The sequence below is a fragment of the Mastomys coucha genome, unplaced genomic scaffold (genome assembly GCF_008632895.1).
Source record: "Mastomys coucha isolate ucsf_1 unplaced genomic scaffold, UCSF_Mcou_1 pScaffold20, whole genome shotgun sequence".
In the NCBI taxonomy this organism is placed as follows: domain Eukaryota; kingdom Metazoa; phylum Chordata; class Mammalia; order Rodentia; family Muridae; genus Mastomys; species Mastomys coucha.
The window spans coordinates 78,540,888-78,561,010 of NW_022196903.1; the positions used below are offsets into that span (position 1 = coordinate 78,540,888).

A 20,123-nucleotide genomic window follows, 5' to 3' on the forward strand; every position below is an offset into this window, starting at 1 on the left:
AAAAAAAAAAAAGTGAAAGAAGAACAATAAACTACAGAATAACCTCAAGTAACTGGAGTTACTTAAGGTTATTTTAAGTTTTAGCATTTAGTATTAAGTTTAGTATTTTAAGTTTCTTTTCATTATGTAAAAAAAAATGGGTTTCTTAGTGTAAAAAAATGGGTTTACAACAAAAGCTTTCATACATGTATCATTGCATCTTGCTTACCTTTGCCCCCAGCACCTTCCTCCTTCCTCCTTCCTCCCCTTTCAACAATCACCATCTTCCCTCAGTCTCCTTTGGTTGTCACAGCATTTGTGCAGGGAAGGATGCTAATGTGTGCAGTTAAATCTACTTTCTGCACACAACAGAAAACATGGCTTGCTTGCATTTAATTCCCCCTTACCCTTTTGTTTCCTCTTCACTGTTTTCACACCTTCCTCCTCTCCTATTATCATGTCATATATATGCTAATTACATAATACTAATTAGCCTATAAATTATTTGTATAATCTAGATTTATCCTGGCATTTTAATGTAGAATACAAAATAAGAGGGTTCATAGAATTTTCATACCTTATTCATACATATATTTAAATTTCAAGCTAGCTTGTACATGAGAGAAAGCATGCAACATTTTCTAACTTATTTAATCTAACATAATGATCTCTCCATGCTCCATTTTCCAGCAAATGTCCTAATTTCGTTTTTCTTTATGGGTGAATTGTGTATATTAACCACATTTTCTTTATCCATTCATCTGGTAATGGGTGCTAAAGTTGGTTTTATACCTTGGCTTTCATGATTAAATACGTAAGTGCACATGATGTGGAAGTGCCTCTGCGGTATGGCTCACTCTGTGGTGTGCTGACTTAGCATCCTTCAGGTACATACCCAGGAGAAAGGTAGCTTGATAGTAGGATAGTTCTATTATATAGTTAGCTTTTTGATTAATCTTTAAACTGTTGTCCACAGTGTTTATATCTTCACGAGGGTCTTTACTATTTCATTCATATATGCCCTTTTCCCACATCCTCAGCATTTTCTGTCTTTTTCTTTCTTCCTCTCTTTCCTTCTTTCTTTCTTGGATAATTGCTATTCTAACTAGGGTAAGACAGAGATGGGATTTATTTTTATTTATTTTGTTTCTGTTGTTTTAATTTTTTTTTTGCTTATGTAGGGAGAGCACAATTACAGATACATGTAGGGGCTCAGAGAACAACTTGCACTAATCCTTCCTGATAGGCACTTTACCCAATGAGCATCTCACTGGCCCCCAGGGATGGAATCTCAGTATAGGTTTAGTTTACGTTTTCCTGACACTAAAGATGTTGAAAGATGTTGACCATCCCTTTCACATATTTTTAGGCACTTGGTTTTCCTTTTTAAAGAATTATTTGGTTCATTTTCCTATTTAGTAACTAGATGATTTATTCATTTGGTGTTTAATTTTTTCGGTTATTTATTGCATCTTGATATTAATCACCTAGCCAATATACAGTTGGCAAGGATTCTGTTACACTCTGTGGGTGTCTCTTCATTCTGCTGTTTGTTTGTTTTTTTCCTATACAGAAGTTTTTTTTTTTAATTTTAAGTAGTCCTATTTGTGAATTCTTGCAATTGTTTCCTGAGTTCTGAAATCTTGTTAAGGAAGTCCTTGCCTACAACTACACTTTGAGGTATCTTGCTTACATTTGCTTGTCTTCAGTGGTTTTAGTAAGTAAAGTCACTAATCTATGAACTGACTATTAATATGTCTTGAAGAAAAATAAGTATTTCTGGCAATTCAGAGAGACATAATAAAAGAACAGATACTATTCATATGATACCTAAGAAAGCTTCTATAGGCATACTAAGATTCATAAATCAACTAAAAACAACTAGCTGAGTGTGTTGGAACATGTCATAATCCCAGAGTTTGGGAGGCAGAAGCAGGAGGGTGAAGAGTTCTAAGTAAGCCTAGGCTATATAACAATCTGTTTCCAAAAAGTTCTGCACATGTATAACATTTTTTAACATAAAAATTAGACATAATAGCATTCACCTATAGTCACAGCACTCAAAAGGCAGAGGTAAGAAAATCATCACAAGTTTGGGGCCAGACTGGGCCACATAATGAAATACTGCCAAGAAAGGGGGTGGGGGCAGATAAGATATATTTGGTGGCACATGCCTTTGATACCAGAAGGCAGAGGCAGGAGGATCTCTTTAAGTTTAAGACCAGCCTGTTCCACATAGAGAGGCTCCAAGCCAGGCAGTGTTAAATGATGAGACTGTGTCTCAAAACAAAAGAAGGAAAATGCTTTTTATTAATATCCTGTATATACATTTAGAAATCTTTACAGGTTTAATCCCTCTTTACTCTTTTTAGTCAGAATACAGTTTCATTATGGCATCTCCTTCAATGCCATTATTTGGCTCTTATCCATCCTTCCCCTACTGCCTTCCCTATTGTCCCTGTGTCTCTTCTCAGCTTTACCTGTCAACCTCCTGCTCTCATACCACATGCCCCACTGCTCTGTGTCCTTCATTTATCTCTACACCTGCATATCCCTCCATCCCTTCTCAAGATATCCTTTCTGCCTGCATGACTTCAAAAAAAGTTTAACTGTCAAAACTATATATGCCTCTTGAATTGTAGGCTCATTAAAGTAAAATAGGTATTAAATAAGAAGGAGCAGGCTGGCTAAACAAACTATGATACATCCGTGTATTAAAATATCAATAAACTGATTTAAATATTTACAATATTATTGAATACAAAACATTTGAAAATAACAAACACTTCTCAAGCTTTTGCCTAAGGTCAAAGACAGCACTGGTTCTCTTTAGTTTTGTGTCTGGCTCACGCATCCTCTACCTCTGAATAATGTACTAAATAGGTTTTTAGAGCAAAGAGCTGAGATGGGAGTTTGATTTATCCTTTTCATGAATGATGCTGATACTGCAATGTTTCCAACATTGTGTACTAATTTAAAAACAAACAGACCTTACAAATACAATCATAGTATTTATAAAGCCAGACATGGTGGCTCTTGCCTGTAATCACAGCACTTGAGAGGCTGAAGCAGGAGGATCACCATGAATTCAAGGCCTGGACTATATAGTAAGTTACAAGTCAGACTCTGTCTTCAAAAAAAGGTATAACTAGGCATATTTTATTCATAAATCATAGATATCTAGCACCAAATACAAATCATAGTCAAAAAAGTTCAAATAAATAACTAGGAACAAACACAAAAGTGAGAATCATATAGTGTTTTTTCTTTAGACAGCAAAATATTCATAATTTTCCTCTTTAGACTTTAAAATTCCCTAATTTTGACATTTGGCATCTGTCTAGAAAGGGAACTCATTCCTTCCATAGATGAAACAGATATACAGGTCTAGTTTGGACACCGTCTCTTTACAGCAGACACTTCAGCGATTCTTGACTCAACACACCCGAGACCACAGACTTGTTTCTTTCTTTCTTTGTTTATTGGGTTTTTTTTTTGTTCTTTCTCATAGGTTCTAAGAATTAAACTGAGTCCAAACAGATGGAGAAAAGAGAGGTTTGTTTATCTTAAACTTAGAAATAAAAGTACAAATATAAATCTGAAATAGTTGTTTTCATTAAAATTTTAGACTCTAAAACATTACAATTTTACATGATTTAACAAATGCAGAATGGCAATGACTCAACTAGGTACCAAGAACTGCATGTAATAGAAAGTGAACCACCAAGATAAATACATTCTGGGGTTTAGTTCTATCTAAGAACTCTGTTTACAGAATGAGAAGAATTCATCCATGCTGCCTGCAGACATGCAGCCCATGATGAAAACATCTGCTCTCTCAAATAGAACCACATTTTTCAAGGCTAATTAATGCAAAGCCCAATGATCCCTGGCAACAAGTAACAGCTCCTTATTTCCCACTGTCCCTTTTCCCCTGGCAAGCTTATGTTCCAAACATAATAGATCAATAAGATTATTCAAATTTCCAAAGTGTCTGATATCACAGATAGATAAACAACTAACCAATGGCAGGCAATTAAATATTTAGCACACACACACACACAATCCCATTTATAGAGTCCATGGAAATCTCATACAAGATCTTGGCATTCCTTTTGTCAACCTATACATTATTAAAGCTAAATGCAAAGGGCTGGAGAGGTGGCTCACCAGTTAGGAATGCTTATTCTTCTTGCAGAGGACCCAGGTTCTGTTCCCAGCACCCACACAGTTCACAACTATCTGCAACTCTACTTGAAGGGTGCACATATATGCACTCAGACACACATACACATAAAATTCAATAGTTTTTAAAAACTGAATGAAGGATGTGGAGATGGCTCAGTCAGTAAATAATACTGCATAGGCATAAGGGCCAGAGTTTGGATCCCCAGCCCACATAAAAAGCCCAGTATGGTGGATATGCCTATAACCCAGTTCTGTGAGGCGCAGACAGGTAGATCCCTGAAGTTCACTGGCTGACCTTGTCTCAAAAAATAAAGGTAGATGTGATTAAAAAAAAAATCAATTTCTGGCCACCACAAACACGTGTGTGTGTGTGTGTGTGTGTGTGTGTGTGTGTGTGTGTAGACAGATATAGATATACCTGCCTACATGTAATATACACCCACACTGACAAGTATATATACCACATATTGCAATATATACAAATGAAACAGGCATTTAAAACAACTGAGGAATGGAGATGACTCATTGTTAGAGTACTATGGAACCAGGCAATGGTGGTACACACTTTAATCCCAGAACTCGGGTGAGGCAGGCCAATCTCTAAATTTGAGGCCAGTCTGGTCTACAGGGTATAAGTTTCAGGACAGCTAGTGCTACACAGAGAAACCCTGTCTCAAATAAACAAACAGCACTTTGGATCCCAGCACCTATATCGGGCAGCTCACAACTTTATAGGACTCCAGTTCCAGGGGATCTGACACCCTCTTCTAAACTCTGGGTGTACCTATACCCAAATGCATTAATACACGTATACACAACTCATACACACATATACACAAAATCAAAAACTTAAAAAATTAAATCTTAAAAAATATAAAAATTAATTAACTAATGAGGTCAAGTGTGGTGGTAACACATACCTTTAATCAGGTGACAAAGGTAGTAGGATCACAGAGTGTTTGAAGCTAGTCAAAGCTGCATAGTAAGAACCTTGTCTTGAAAAAGAAAAGAAACCTGAAAGCCAGTTCCTCCATTTCATTTGCATTGTACTCACTCTCCTCTTTTCTAAGACAGTGGTTCTCAACCTTCCTAATGCTGCGACCCTCATGCTGTGGTGACTCCCCAACCATAAAATTATTTTCACTGCTACTTCATAACTGTAATTTTACTACTGTTATGAATCACAATGTAAATATCTGTTTTCCAATGGTCTTAGGTGATCTCTGTGCAAGGGTTGTTTGACCTCAAAAGGGTAGTAGCTGAATGCTATTGTAAAAAGAACTCTTTCAAGGTGATATTTTTTTTAATTCTACTAAGAGGTCCCTGAAAGTGAATCACAGTTATCTATTTTCCTCTCCTTCATAACAATAAAATATGAAATAAAAGCTTTCACTGCAGAAAAATAGCAGCTCCTTTCCTAATAGAAGAACATTATTAACAAAGATATGTGATAGGGAAACTTTAGGAAACATAAAACTCAACAGCATAAGCAATATTTACAGCTCAAAATGGAATAACCAGGTCTCCAGCCATGAGAGCTTAACAAGAAACAGATATGATGCAACACTTTGTAAACAAGTAGGTCCTATCTACTACCTAACCTGTCTTCAGCCACCAAGCAGCAGGCAGTAGACAACTGTGAACTCCAAAGACGAAAACAAACAAGGTGGGCTATCTACCTGAAGGTGATCTCTACATCATGGTCACAGTCAGCGAAAGTCTCAGAGCCCAAAGATTTGCTGACCTAAGGCCCCAAAAAGGGGAAACCTGCATAGGGTTTGCCTGGAGTCTCTGCTGAGTACTAGTTCAGACAGAGGGGTATGTGAGGTAAGGAAATAGGGAGAGAAGCAGTGGAGGACAGAAAGAGAGGAGAAGAGGACAGACTAACAGGAGGTATGAGATGAATACTTAGGCAGGTCAGAAAACGCAGAGAAATGCCCTAACCCTAAACAGCCAAATGGCACAGTTCATAGGTACCACTGAACTATCCAGACCAGATTAAATATTCTGTAAAGCTGACTGTTCTTGGCTTAGCAGAACTTTTTTGTTGTTTTTGTTGTTGTTGTTGTTGTTGTAGAATGTCTCACTTTGCATCCCCAGTTGGCCTGGAACTCACTATAGAGATAAGATTGGCCTCAAACTCACAAAGATCCACCTTCCTTACTTCCTGAGCGTTTAAAGGTATAAGCTATCACAGTCAGCCATAGCAGAGCCTTAAAATGGGAGTGGGTCTGGAAGTATCAGATCTGCAAATTAGTACTTCCCAAAATAAACCACAACATTAAAAAAAAGGTCCTCCCAAATCCAGACACTCATCAACATAATATTACAATGTCCATTATCCAGTCAAAAAAAATTTTTGACCTATAACCAAAACAATAAAATTAGTCTTCAAAAGTAGATTCAAAAAGTGGCAAATATGTGTATGTATATATATATATATTTATATATATATATGTATATGTATATTTATAATATACATATACATATATATAATATATATTTAAAAAATCCAGGATGAGATCTATGTGTATGTACTTAAAGAGAAATACAAAGTAACAAGAGGAAACAACAAAAAGCAATGGAGGAAAAAACAATGTGGAAACTGCAGCTCTGGTGATACGCTGTTTTTCTAGCATGCACAAAGCCCCCTGGATTTCATTCCCAGCAACATAATCTAAGCTCACAGAAGGAAGAGGTATAAAGTTCTGAAGGAGTTCAAGGTCATCCTCAGTTACATATAATAAGTTCAAGGACACTTGAAATACATAGTGAGACCCTGTCCATTTTTTTTAATGGTTTTTATTTCATTTCTTACTGTATATATGTAGATGTGGCAGAGGTATGTATCACAGTGCATATGTGAAGGTCAAGGAACACTTTTGGGGAATCTCTTCTTTTACATGAGTTCTAGGTATGGAATTCAGATTTGTGCAACAGAACTCTACCCACTGAGCCATCTCTCCAGACCCCCCAAATTTTTTTTTAAAATAACTCCGAAGCCTTCTTCCGACCTTCATGAGCACCAGGCATACCTCTGATACACAAACATACATACAAGACAAATATTCATAAAATAATAAATGACTAAATCTAAACCTTTTAAATAATAATAAGCACTGACTATCATAAGATGATGTCAGACAGATAAAAGATGCAGCTGCTTTGAGAAGCAGTCAACCAGTTTCTCAGAACAACAGAGCACAGACGCTAGCATCAGTCAGCAATTCCACTCACAGGTAGATTCCCAAGAGTACAAAAAAGAGTTTAGTACTGACTCACACCAAAGCATGGCTGAATCCTAAAAACACTGTAAAAGGGAGAAGTCAACATTAAAGGTCACAAACTGTGTGGCCCTATTTATATGATAGTCACAATATGAAAAAATATGGATAAATGTAAAGTGGCAGCTTCGCAGACTAAGGGATAGAACAATGGGAGCAGGTTTCTTTTCTGATAACTGCCACGCTCTGCAGGGGAGCGGTGAGGACACAACCTTGTAAATTTCTGAAGACAACAGTAAGCTGTACAAATAAAATGGTGATGTGACGGTATAGAAAAAACAACAATTATTTACATAAACTATTTCAGAAATGCCATATTTCTGAGAGAATTCACAGCTATCATTCTAATCCAAAAAGACATAGTAGAGAATTCAGATCTATATAAACAAATAAAAGTATCAGAATCACTTAAAATATGTAAATAAATGAAGAATTTTTTTTAATCTTACTTTTAAAACATTTTTATGTAAGACTTTTTAGCCAAAATGAAACTGTATTATAGGCACTATGTCATATTCTGATATATGAGCAATTATATCAATAACACCAAGGAAGAGATGGTAAAACAGAGGTATAGTTTTAAATTTGTAATTGATAATTAAATATGTATATGTGGTACAGTGAGATAACTTCATGTACACAACAGGTAATAATTAAATCTATAACGCATTTCAATATGAATGGACACTACTACTGCAAAAATCTTGTTTATACATGATTTGCCATAATTATTTAAAGACCCACTATTAGTTAAAGAAGATTATTGTAAGCTTAGAAGCAAGCATGTCAAAGAAATTTAGAGCTATGGATTATAAGACACTAGTGAGGACAAGATAGACTCCTCAAATCTAGTTAACTGACTGAGAAGAAAGCAGATACACAGAGAAAGATCAAGTAACAGTGAGAACAAATGGAAAATAAATTACTAAAAGCCATACAAAGACAACTGTGTCAGACATAAAAAGTCTAAAGAGCTCAACTAAAACTCAGATTGTACACGTGTCCTTTTAAAAAACAGCAAAATCAAGCTATGCATATTGACAATCTCTTATCTCCAAAAATCTCTTATCTCCAAAATAGAAAAAAAGGCAATAAAATAACATGCCTGCACTCCTCAAACCTTAAGAGGTTATGGAAGTCAAGAAAAGACTCAAGACAGCTCAATATGCAAGGAGGGCGCCAGAGAGACAGGAAAGTGGTTGAGGGTACTTGTTGCTCTCACAGACAACCCAAGTTCAGACCCCCGCACCTAAATCAGACAACACACAAATGCCTGTAACTATAGCTCCAGGGGATCCAATGCCCTCTTCTGGCCTCTATGGGTATCCATACACATGTAGCAAAAACACAGATGTACACACAGAGACACATAAATAAATAATAAAATAAATCTCTTTTTTAAGTATTGTAAATAAAAGAAAATTTTGGTAATAAAGACCAATTAATCTTACCTTTTGGTTTTCATCTGGTCTCTCAGTTTGCTGTACATCTCTAGGACTTGAAAGAGAAAACAGATGTCACATGCATTATTTAAACAAAATAAACAACTAGCTCGGCTAAAGAAATTACATCAAGAATCCTACTCCATTCCCAGTTCCTCACCTGGAAGACACAGCATTAGCTTATCAACAGTGGCAGAAATATTTCTCTGTTGTAGTCGACACTGCTTCAGCTCTTCCATTGCTATCACCAGCTTGGCAAAAGGGGGAAAAACAGAATTATGCCAAGAACTGTAAATAAAAAGTTTTCAGTTACATTTTCCTACTCTGCATTCAATTCATCCAAGAATCCCAGTTTCCTAGTAATAGTCTACCATGCAAGCTAAGAACTGCCTTCCTCGATCCCACCACACTGCATATGCATCTAAACAGGGCACAAAGGCTATGTATGGGGAGCCAGGACATTTGCCCATTTTCTCCACAGCCTACCAAACTCCATGATCTACATTTCCTTGTGCCCGCTGGGCTCCTAGAGGAAGGCAGTTCTTATCTTCAAGAACTTATTTATCTCTAACAAACAAGCTCCCCACTTAAAAGATACAATCTTATACAAGATCCAGTTTACTGGAGATTAATTTACTCTTCCCCATAGTCATCCCAAAATGTAACCAACTCTATCTGTAGAATATGGACTGTGTGAAATGAAAAACAATCTACATATCTGTTTTCAGGATCCACACACACACACACACCTAAAAATTATATCCCTTAAATATGTGAAAAGAATAAAGAGAATGAAGGTGAATGATATGGAAGAGGAATGTACTTCAAGTCAGAGATGGTTGACTTTGACCTCAGCTTTGTGGATCATTATAAAATTTCAAATCATCTGTTCTTGTTTCCCCATCAATAAAATAGGGGAAATACCAGTCCTGTTAATTAAATGGATGTAAACTATAAGTATAAATTGTAAAAGCTTAAATGACAAGTTTGTCAATTAACAATTGATTATGCTTTTTTTAAAGAAATACTTGTTGAGTACTCACTTTATAACATTTGTTGTTTAGAAAGTCAGAAGAGATGCAACAATGAATAAAACAAGCAAACCTTCTAATAAAGTAGACCTAATTCTAATGGAGAGAGACAAACAAAAACAATCATGTAAGTAAAAAAATATGTACCAAAAGTACAGTAGCACAATGGAGAAAAAACAAAAAGAATGCAGGTAATGAGGGTAAGACTGCAATTTCCAACAAGGTCCTCAGGAAAGTTCCTATTACATGCTAGGTAATATATAAACTAGGTGGGGTACACGTGCCTGTAACCCAGGACTCTGGAGACTGAGACAGGAAGATTGTTGTAAGTTCATGGGTTCTAGGCTACATAGTAATACCTTGTTTGAAAAAAATCCAGATATTTGATATATTATCAGACATAAAATAAGTAAAATCATTATACAAAAGAGGGTGGGAGTAATATAAGTCAGGTATGGTGGCATATTCCCAGTAATCACAATTGGGAAAGTGGAAGCAGAAGGATTAGTTCAAAACAGGCTTGGTCTCTGCTCTATACTTTATCTCTACATTTGCTCTGTGAGTATTTTGCTCTCCTTCTAAGAAGGACCGAAGCACCCCCACTTTGGTCTTCCTTCTTATTGAGCTTCATGTGGTCCTGATTATTTGGAGCTTTTGGGCTAATATCCACTTATCAGTGAGTGAATACCATGTGTTTTCTTTTTTGATTGGGTTACCTCACTCAGGATGATATTTTCTAGTTCTATCTATTTGCCTAAGAATTTCATAAATTTATTGTTTTTAATAGCTGAGTAGTACTCCATTGTGTAAATGTACCACATTTTCTGTATCCATTCCTCTGTTGAAGGACATCTGGGTTATTTCCAGCTTCTGGCTATTATAAATAAGGCTGTTATGAACATAGTGGAGCATATGTCCTTATTACATGTTGGAGCATCTTCTGGGTATATGTCCAGGAGTGGTATAGCTGGGTCCTCAGGTAAGATAAAGTGTAAAGCAGAGACTAAAGGAAAGGCCACCCAGAGACTGTCCCACCTGGGGATTCATCCCATATACAGTTACCAAACCCAGACACTATTGTGGATGCCAAGAAGTGCATGCTGAAAGGAGCCTGATATGGCTGTCTCCTGAGAGGCCCTGCCAGAGCCTTACAAATACAGAGGCGGATGTTAGCAGCCAAACATTGGACTGAGTGTGGGGTCCCTAATAGAGGAGTTAGAGAAGGGACTGAAGGAGTTGAAGGGGTTTTGCAACCCCATGGGAAGAACAACAATATCAACCAACCAGACCCCCCAGAACTACCAGGGACTAAGCCATCAACAAAGGAGTACACATGGCTCGAGCTGCATATGTAGCAGAGGATGGCCTTGTCATGCACCAGTGGAAGGAGAGGTCCTTGGTCCTATGAAGGCTCGATAGATGCCCCAGTGTAGGGAATCGAGGGTGGGGAGGTGGGAGTGGGTAGGTGGGTGGAGGAACACCCTCATAGAAGCAGGGGGAGGGAGGATGTGATAGGGTGTTTCCAGGAGGGAGGGAAACCTGAAAAGGGGATAATATTTGAAATGTAAATAAAGAAAATAAACAAACAAACAAACAAAAACAGGCTTAGGCTACCCGAGACCCTGACTGGAAAAGGAAAAACCACAAGAGTAGAGGTCTGAGCCAGGTGAAGATGGAGGAAGAACATTCCAGCAGGTATGGAAGACTATTCAATGATTTTTATTTTTTAAACACAGCCAAGATAGGCTGTATTTTATTTCATCACACCCTGTAATGGCTGTGTTCATTTTATTCAGGTAAACATTACAATTAGTAACAACTGCACCCAAGTACTCCCAACACACTGTTTATGCTCAGTATGCCCCAGAGTGCAGAACAGCCATCAGCACAACAGAAAAGGCATTGTAAAGGTAAAGTGGCCTTACTTCCTTGCCCTCGTGCTGCAGTTTCCTATTAGTGTCCGTCACCTGGTTCTGTGGAGAGAAGACAATTTAAACTCATAAAAGACAAACACCTAGACAACAGCTGTATAAAGCCCAAAGTGTAATATAAAAAGACTGGGGTTAGGTCTCTAGATACTTTCTGCATTTCAGCACATGGGAATCCAGCTGCTTGCTCTACAACTTAAACTCTTACAACTTCTCTACTAGGCATCGCCATGACCTTTTGCAAAAGAAAAAGAAAAGCATTAGAATGAACTTTAGATAGTACATTCCAAAGTAAGACAGTATCATACCCTCAAGACCACATTCTAACTTTGGAGAGAAAAGGGGGGAAAAAAATACAAAAGAAGAAAGAAAGAAAATGGAAAATAATCCAAAGAGCTTTACCATATGTGCAATGTCTAGAAAACAAATGTTAGCACAGGCATTGCTTACTTCTCAATGCACTCCTGAAAAGGCTAGGTATAATTTCAACTTTGTAACACAAGTCAAGTTGTTACTAGTTATCATCTTAATTCTACAAAATGAATTACTAAATAGTTTGGGATCATTAATTCATAACAGCTTCTAATACTTCATCAATTTCACCACCAGACAGTCGAAATAAGTGAATAAGCCTTAAATAAGCTATGACTTATAATTTAAAGGAGCAAGCACACACCCTTTCAATGATCTACTCTTGATGTTTCCACTAACATAAAACAAATACATTTTTAGAATAGCAATTCTTTATCATCTCAGACATTATCAAAGCATGGACAGTATTTAATTGTAAGCTTCTTAAACAGAGACAATCTGGCCTTGTACTAATGACTGTCACTCCTTATACTTTTACTGCAACTTCAACCCAGTATTTCCTGTAATGTTCCTTCAAGCATCAAGAAATGCTAGCTAATGTTATTAACACATATACACACGTGCATTGCATACATATACACAAAGAGGGGAAAATAACAAACACTATAAATGCTAAGGAAAGAGACATCATATGGAATACTTTCCACATTTATTTGATTCAACACCATCTCAAGAAACTAGTTTTTCAGAAAACACACTTTTTAAAATTTTTATCTTAAATTATACACAATAACTGGATAATATAGTCTGTAACAGGTTAGAGACTGTATCCCTGCTTTCAAAGATAAAATAAAATCTGACTTCTTCCAAAAAAATTTTTTTTTTTTTTTTTTTTTTTTTTTTTTTTTTTTTTTTGGTTTTTTGAGACAGGGTTTCTCTGTATAGCCCTGGCTGTCCTGGAACTCACTCTGTAGACCAGGCTGGCCTCGAACTCAGAAATCCACCTGCCTCTGCCTCCCAAGTGTTGGGATTAAAGGCGTGCGCCACCACCGCCCGGCCCAAAAAAATATTTTATAAAATCTGAGGAAAAGAAGCAATTGATGCTTAGGATCCTAGGAGCATTAGATGTGAAAAACACCATTAACTGTGAGCTCAGTGAGAGGAGAGAAAGAATGCAGCTGCTGAATGCAACTCTAAAGCATTCACCAAGGCATCACTTAAAACTGAAGCCAGCGATCTGTTTCCATTACAGTAAGACAGTAAATATTTTGTTTTTCACAAATTCTCTGCAATAACTAGCCAACATCGAAAGAACTGTAGCCACAAATAAAATGTTATGTGCTGGTATGTCTAGGACCCAATAAAACTTTATTTACAATAGGGGGCAAGCAGAATTGGGCCTACAAGCCAGAAGTTGTTATGCCCACTCTAAAGTAAAAGAAGATGGTAGGGTGACAAGATCAACTAATGAGAATGACATTCAGATGTCAGATATCATGAAGGCCACTGACAAACTTCAGCATGATTAAAAATGTTAAAAAAAAAAAGGGGGGAGCCAAATGTATATCACATGAAAAACAAATGAAGATATTTTTAGTCCATAGATAAAAGAAAGGTGATTTGGAGACCCTACACACTATGTCTGAACCCTGCGCACTTCATCCCACACCTAAACAATGGCCGTTTCAAATATCTTGAAGAGCTAACACAAGAAAGGCTGCTTCTAATGAAGGCCTCTCACTAGAAAACAGGATTCAGCTCAAAATAAGAGAAACCAATGTGTATAAAAAAAAAACAGTATGGTTTCAACAAACAGGATGTTTTTATCCTATTCAGGAGTTCTCCCAAAAGTAAAACCTCCAATACAACTACACTCACCACTATTGTTCATACTAAAATAGTCTTGTTTATTGCATCATTTCTCAAAGTTTCTAACCTCAAACTTATAGACACATATTTTACATTAAGACTCATGAATACAGACACAGAGATACAAACACAGAGAAACTATAGACACATGGGGACACAGACAGATACACAGAGAGAAACACAACAGAGGTACAGACAGACACATACACAGACATGAAATGAACAGAGACACAGAGAGAGACAGAAACAGTCTCTCTCTCACACACACACATACACAGAAAGAGAGACACACAGAGAGAAAGACATGTATATACAGACTGAGACAATTTTTAAGAAACAATATTTATCTTTACTAGATATAATACATTTTATTTTCTATTTAATTCCCTTCTGCTGAATTTCAAGTTTTCTTAGAACTACTGATCAATGTCTAGTAAACTGATTTCATGCAAACCAGGATTAAAAACAAATCCATAGGAGCCTACTCTACATCAATAGAAACCCTGAACATCTACAGTCAATGCTGTAACCACTGAGCCATCTCTCCAGCCTCCTAACTCTATGTCAATGGTAAGAAAAATAGTAACTATCTTAATTTCATTGTATATACTACAATGAAAAGAACTGTATAGAAAGACACTGATAATAAAAAATATGAAAGTGCATGCACATACATACACTGTATATATACTCATACAGAGATGCTGTGAACACAAAATAATGAGCATCACAAAAAGTGTAATGTTATTGTATTAACTTAGTGTTATAAGTGGTTGATTAATACTTAAAACTTTCTCACTTATAAATCCCTTTCTAGAGTTAAGAAATTCAACATTCTTCACCCAGGTCAAATGGGTCCCCCAGAGCAGAGCTTACCAGGTGTGCAGCTAGGCATTATTCCTCTCACCCTCTGAGGAAGTGCTTAAGAGTCTCAAGCAGCCAGGCTGTGGTGGTGCACGCCTTTAATCCCAGCACTTGGGAGGCAGAGGCAGGCAGATTTCTGAGTTTGAGGCCAGCCTGGTCTACGGAGTGAGTTCCAGGATAGCCAGGGCTATACAGAGAAACCCTGTCTCGAAAAACCAAAAACCAAAAACCAAAAAAAAAAAAAAAGAGTCTCAAGCAGCCAAAATACCAAAATGGAAAAATATGGTCAGGTATTCCTTCAGAAGCATTCAGACCAATCTGAAGGAATTTGCAATTTGAGCCAATGTAAAATAGGGGAGAAAGTAGAATCAATAAGAAATTAAGGTCAGCGATTGCTAAGTTTCCAGGTAATAATCTGTATCATTTTGCTTAAACCATATTCTACATCTCTTATATCCTTTGGTCCATCCTGGAGCGGGTCCCCAAGAGTACGTGGGAGAAGTTTGCAATGCACAAGACTAAGAAGCATAGAAAAAGAATAATCAAGATTGTGAGGGAGCTATGAGACCTGAGTGAGGAAAAGAGCACATTAGCAACAAATCGAAAGACTTGTTACATCTGAGATGGAGAAAGCAACTAAGAAACAGAGAAGAGAGAAGTATTTGATGATGTTGGCAATATTCTGTTTTTCAAGGTAGAAGATTTATATCATGTAAACCTTAAATCCAATGTGTTTGCAACTTCAAAGTATTGAAAGCTTTATGTAAGTAATGATATTTTATATATAACATATTGCATTGCATATCTGTTGTATAATCCCACAGCTGGAAACAGTATAGCACCTATATTTCAAACACATCAATATTTCTGTAGTTAAACACAAAAATTTACGTTAAATAAAAGAAGTTACAAAGTTTAATAGTTTAATGGTTTTATGTCCATGTTTTGCAGTCAAATTATTTTTTTAACTATTGCAGTTTTAGAACATATTTGTTATCTAATAGCTTGCTTATCCTTTCAATAAAATTATTTCTTTGCGTCAGGTGGTGGTGGCACATGCCTTTAATCCCAGCACTTGGGAGGCGGAGGCAGGTGGATTTCTGAGTTCGAGGCCAGCCTGGTCTACAGAGTGAGTTCCAGGACAGCCAGGGCTACACAGAGAAACCCTGTCTCGAAAAAAACAAACAAACAAACAAAATTATTTCTTTGCTTTTTTTTAGCAATATTGAGATGAATTTTATACCCACTATCCAGTTAACCCCATGAAGAAAAAAAGCTCTAGTAAAGATTCTAATTTAGATTCCAACAAGAAAAATAAACATATAAAGACTACAGAGAAGAAAATAAAACTATTATTAATGATAGAACAGATGAGCCTTCTTAGCAAATGGCAAAAATCTAAACTGTTTAACATAACAGAAATTTAGGAGAATAGTCTTCAGATCAACAAGCAAAGTCATCTAAGAGAAGGGATCTACTGTGACCTGCCTCTTTCCTGAGCATGAATCTCGCTGTAGGCGGCACTCCACAGCCACCACAGGTCTTTTCACCTTGGCTCCTCAAGTAAGTAATGGCAGCTTAATAATACATGGTGGGGGTGGAGGGGAGGGGAATTCCAGCAAAGAAGCTGGTGGCTTCAGGAGCAGTCTAAGTAACTGATCACTAGTTCAATCCACTTGTAGGCACTAAACTACTTTAAAAGAGTATTCTTTATATGGGTTTTGGTATAAATTCTTTTCCATACTTCATACAAATCTTTCTACACCCCAGGTACAATGAGATACACCTGTAATCCTAGTACTTGAGAAGCTGTGGAAGGCAGAAGTTGGAGGCCCAGAGAGGATACATAGGAAGACCCTATCTCAAAATAATTATCATCATCATCATCATTACAGAAGCCAAGAAATGAGAGTGAAGACATGGCAGAGCCAGATGAATGGAACCTTAAGTACTATACTAACCTAACCAAAGGGAGCTATGCAGGTTTTTAAAGGAAAATGATATGATCATATCTAAATGTACATGTACTTTGTTTAGTAATGATCACTTCATACCAACTTTGTGGTTTGGTCAGGCTGTCCACGTACCTTCACCTTGACTCTATATTTGAAAAGTAGGAATTAAAGTATCTACCCCATCACAATAAAACAAGCCTGTCCTACATTTCATGCAGCATGGCTCCCACTCTTTCAATACTAATCAGAACCCCAGAAGAGGACAAAGGAGCAAATGTCCAGTAGTGTCTCCTTACTTTGAGTTTCTGGGCTTCTCCTCGTACTTTCAGCAGCTCAGTAATAGAGTCCACAAAGCCCTGGTAGTGAAAGTTGCACATTTTCTCGATTTCTCTGTCATGATTGCGGATACGAGTTTCTAGCTTCTCCATGAATCGTCCATGTTCCTCACCATCATAGACAGACCTTTAAAGAGAAGATGGCATAAAGATTACAGCACTTCTGAGGAGAAGAAAATTACAAAGTCAGAAGAAACTTCTATAGAAACTAGATAGTTAGGATACATGAACCATAAACTGAACCCATACTATCACCACATTAAAAGAGTATTGGTTTTGTTTTGTTTTAGGAAAATAAAAAAAAAAAAGTTGCTTTCTACTTCACTTAAAAACATTTGGCACACCATCAGACTGTCATCACAAAATAAAAGACTTGGATTATAGCTCCTGTCCATTTCTCCATTTAGCTCATCTAGAAAAACTTGTTATCAATAAATTCAACTATCCAGTTACTCAATGACTCCACCTAAGAAGCTGAATACTACTAGAGAAAAAAATCTGACAGGCTGGCTAGATTCATTATAACTACATAGCTACAATCTAAAATAGTCACTCAACACTACTAGAAAATCCTACTGGAAATGGAATCCCTTGTCTAAAATGCCTGAAAATTAATGTTTCTGATTAAAGGAATTGGGGGAATATTTGTGTGAGTTACCTAGTATATAAGATTCAAATCCAAACATACAATTCATCATGTTTTCACATATAACTTATACTCAGAAGGTAAACCTATTCAACATCTTAGTGACTTAGTGTATGAATACAACAGATCACAAACATGAGGCCAGCCTAGCATTTTCCACTTTTGATGGCTACATACATTCCTTATGAGCATTCGTACATGGGATTTTTGAATTAGGAATGATCAACCCAGGCAAAGATTTACATCTCAAAAAAAATAATAAACACTCTATCGTGTAGAAACTTTAATTTCTCCTGCCTCAATGCTGATCCAGCCCTCTCACTCACTGTTCTAACTATACACTTCTCAGAAAGAAAGGGAATACACTTAACTATTTCTTCTTCCCTCATGAAGATCAGCCAACCTGCTTACCTCTCTACTTCCTCCTCTGTCTGCTCTCCACAAACAGAGCTCATTTGCAGCTAACCCTGTTTATTATTTCACAAACTTCTGCTCTATGTCATGTAATTTCCCCTCCCCATCAAATCATGTCTATATAAAGATCAGTGGAAAGCTTGCCCTGAAATGCACATCCCCAAACAGCTACCATGGGTTTTCTACTCTCCATCCTAGCAAAACATTTTCCACTTCTTTTCTTCCCACTAAAGCAAGTATTCATTTTACTCCTTTAATAGCAATATTTGCTGAGGCTTGGTGCCGACTTCTTCATTAAGCACTCTCTTCTGGAGAGGGCAATAGTAACCACATTAACATGGATTTGCCCCTTCACTGACACACCTTCTCAATCTCCTTTCTACAGCCTCCTCCTCTATTACATCTCTCTATGCTCTCTCACCAAGCAATCTCATGGATCAAAAATACCACTCATATAGTACTGATTTCCTGATGTATAATCTACAAGTGAGAGCACTATCCTGAACTCTAAACTCAAATTTCCTGTTACTACTGCAGTACTCCAATTGGATTGTTAAAAGCCATCCAAATGTCGTGTGTGTGTGTGTGTGTGTGTGTGTGTGTGTGTACATATATATGTCAAGTATCTACAATCATTTATCATCTGTCCATCCTCTCCCCATCTAATCTACTACTGAGTCATGACAACGCAACCTCCAAAACATGTCCTAAAATTAAATACAACCTACCACTTCTATTTAAATGATTGTCCAAATGTAAAACTAAGCCGTACCAGAGCAATTAAAAAGCCTCCAAAATGCCATTATGCATTCACTACCACCACTACCACCAATTACATAGTCTACACAGCAGTTAAAACAATCTCTTTAAATCAGTATTTCAGATATTACTCCCCCCCCAGGTTAAGTCTCTCCAAAGGCTTCTGTATTAATAAGGGTTCTCTATAAAAACAAACTTACAGAATGACTAAATGTATGTATGTGTGTGTATGTGTGTGTATGTATGTATATATGTATGTATGTATGTACATACATATGTGTATGTATAAAGGAAATTTATTAGAATGGCTTACAGGCTGTGGTCCAGCTAATCCAATAATGGCTGCCTATCAACAGAAGGTCCAAGAACCCAGTAGTTATTCGGTCCACAAGACTGGATGTCATAGCTTGTCTTCAACGTATGCTGCAATCCCTAAGTAGGCTCTAATGCCCATAAAGGAAGGGACTTGTAGCAAGAGCAAGAACAAGCTCAGGTTACATGGTAAACTTGTGGACCATTGTCAAACATTCAGTTTCTGGTAAGACCTAATAGCAGGTTAAGAGCTGTCTTTCAAAGACAGAATAAGTTCATAATAAGATGATGGCAGAGCCTTGCCTCAAAATCCCAAAGGTCTCTTCTGTGACTCACAAATAGAGGCCTTCCAAGGGTTCCAAAAAGCATCCCTGTCTGCTACTAATACCTCAAGTTTCATCAGGTCTGCTGGATCATATAGTGGTGGAGCTGCCTGCACAACAGCCTGGACATGTTAAAGAGCCTTCTCCTGATACAGGTTCCGTGTAAAGCTAGCAGTTTTCCAAGCCATTTGGTATATGGGTCACAGTAACTTACCAAAGTGAGGACTATACTCTCTCTAGAATCCAAATAGGCAAACTAAACATAGTGAATATCTCTGCATGTCCCACACCTCTGGTCTCCTAAGAATTTTACTGAGTTCAGTATGTTGAACAAGAATGGCCCCATAGACTCAAATATTTGAATGCTTAGTCACCAGTGAGTGACTGAGAAAGATTAGAAGATTAGGTAGGCTAGAGAGATGGCTCAGCGGTTAAGAGCAATGACTGCTCTTCCAAAGGTCCTGAGTTCAAATCCCAGCAAC

The 20,123-nt window shown here is 37.1% G+C and overlaps 1 protein-coding gene across 2 annotated transcripts in view; it reads right to left on the reverse strand.

Annotated features, from left to right (window-relative positions):
• The window catches only part of Exoc6b (exocyst complex component 6B), a 472,818-nt gene that overhangs the window by 390,403 nt on the left and 62,292 nt on the right, over positions 1 to 20,123 (reverse strand). For both annotated transcript variants that reach the window (XM_031382365.1, XM_031382364.1), the window contains exons 2-5: positions 17,149 to 17,314; positions 11,850 to 11,897; positions 9,054 to 9,144; positions 8,903 to 8,948 (exon numbers count right to left, since the gene is read on the reverse strand). In XM_031382365.1, coding sequence (XP_031238225.1) covers positions 8,903 to 8,948; positions 9,054 to 9,144; positions 11,850 to 11,897; positions 17,149 to 17,314 — 351 coding nt within the window. The remainder of the gene's footprint in view (positions 1 to 8,902; positions 8,949 to 9,053; positions 9,145 to 11,849; positions 11,898 to 17,148; positions 17,315 to 20,123) is intronic.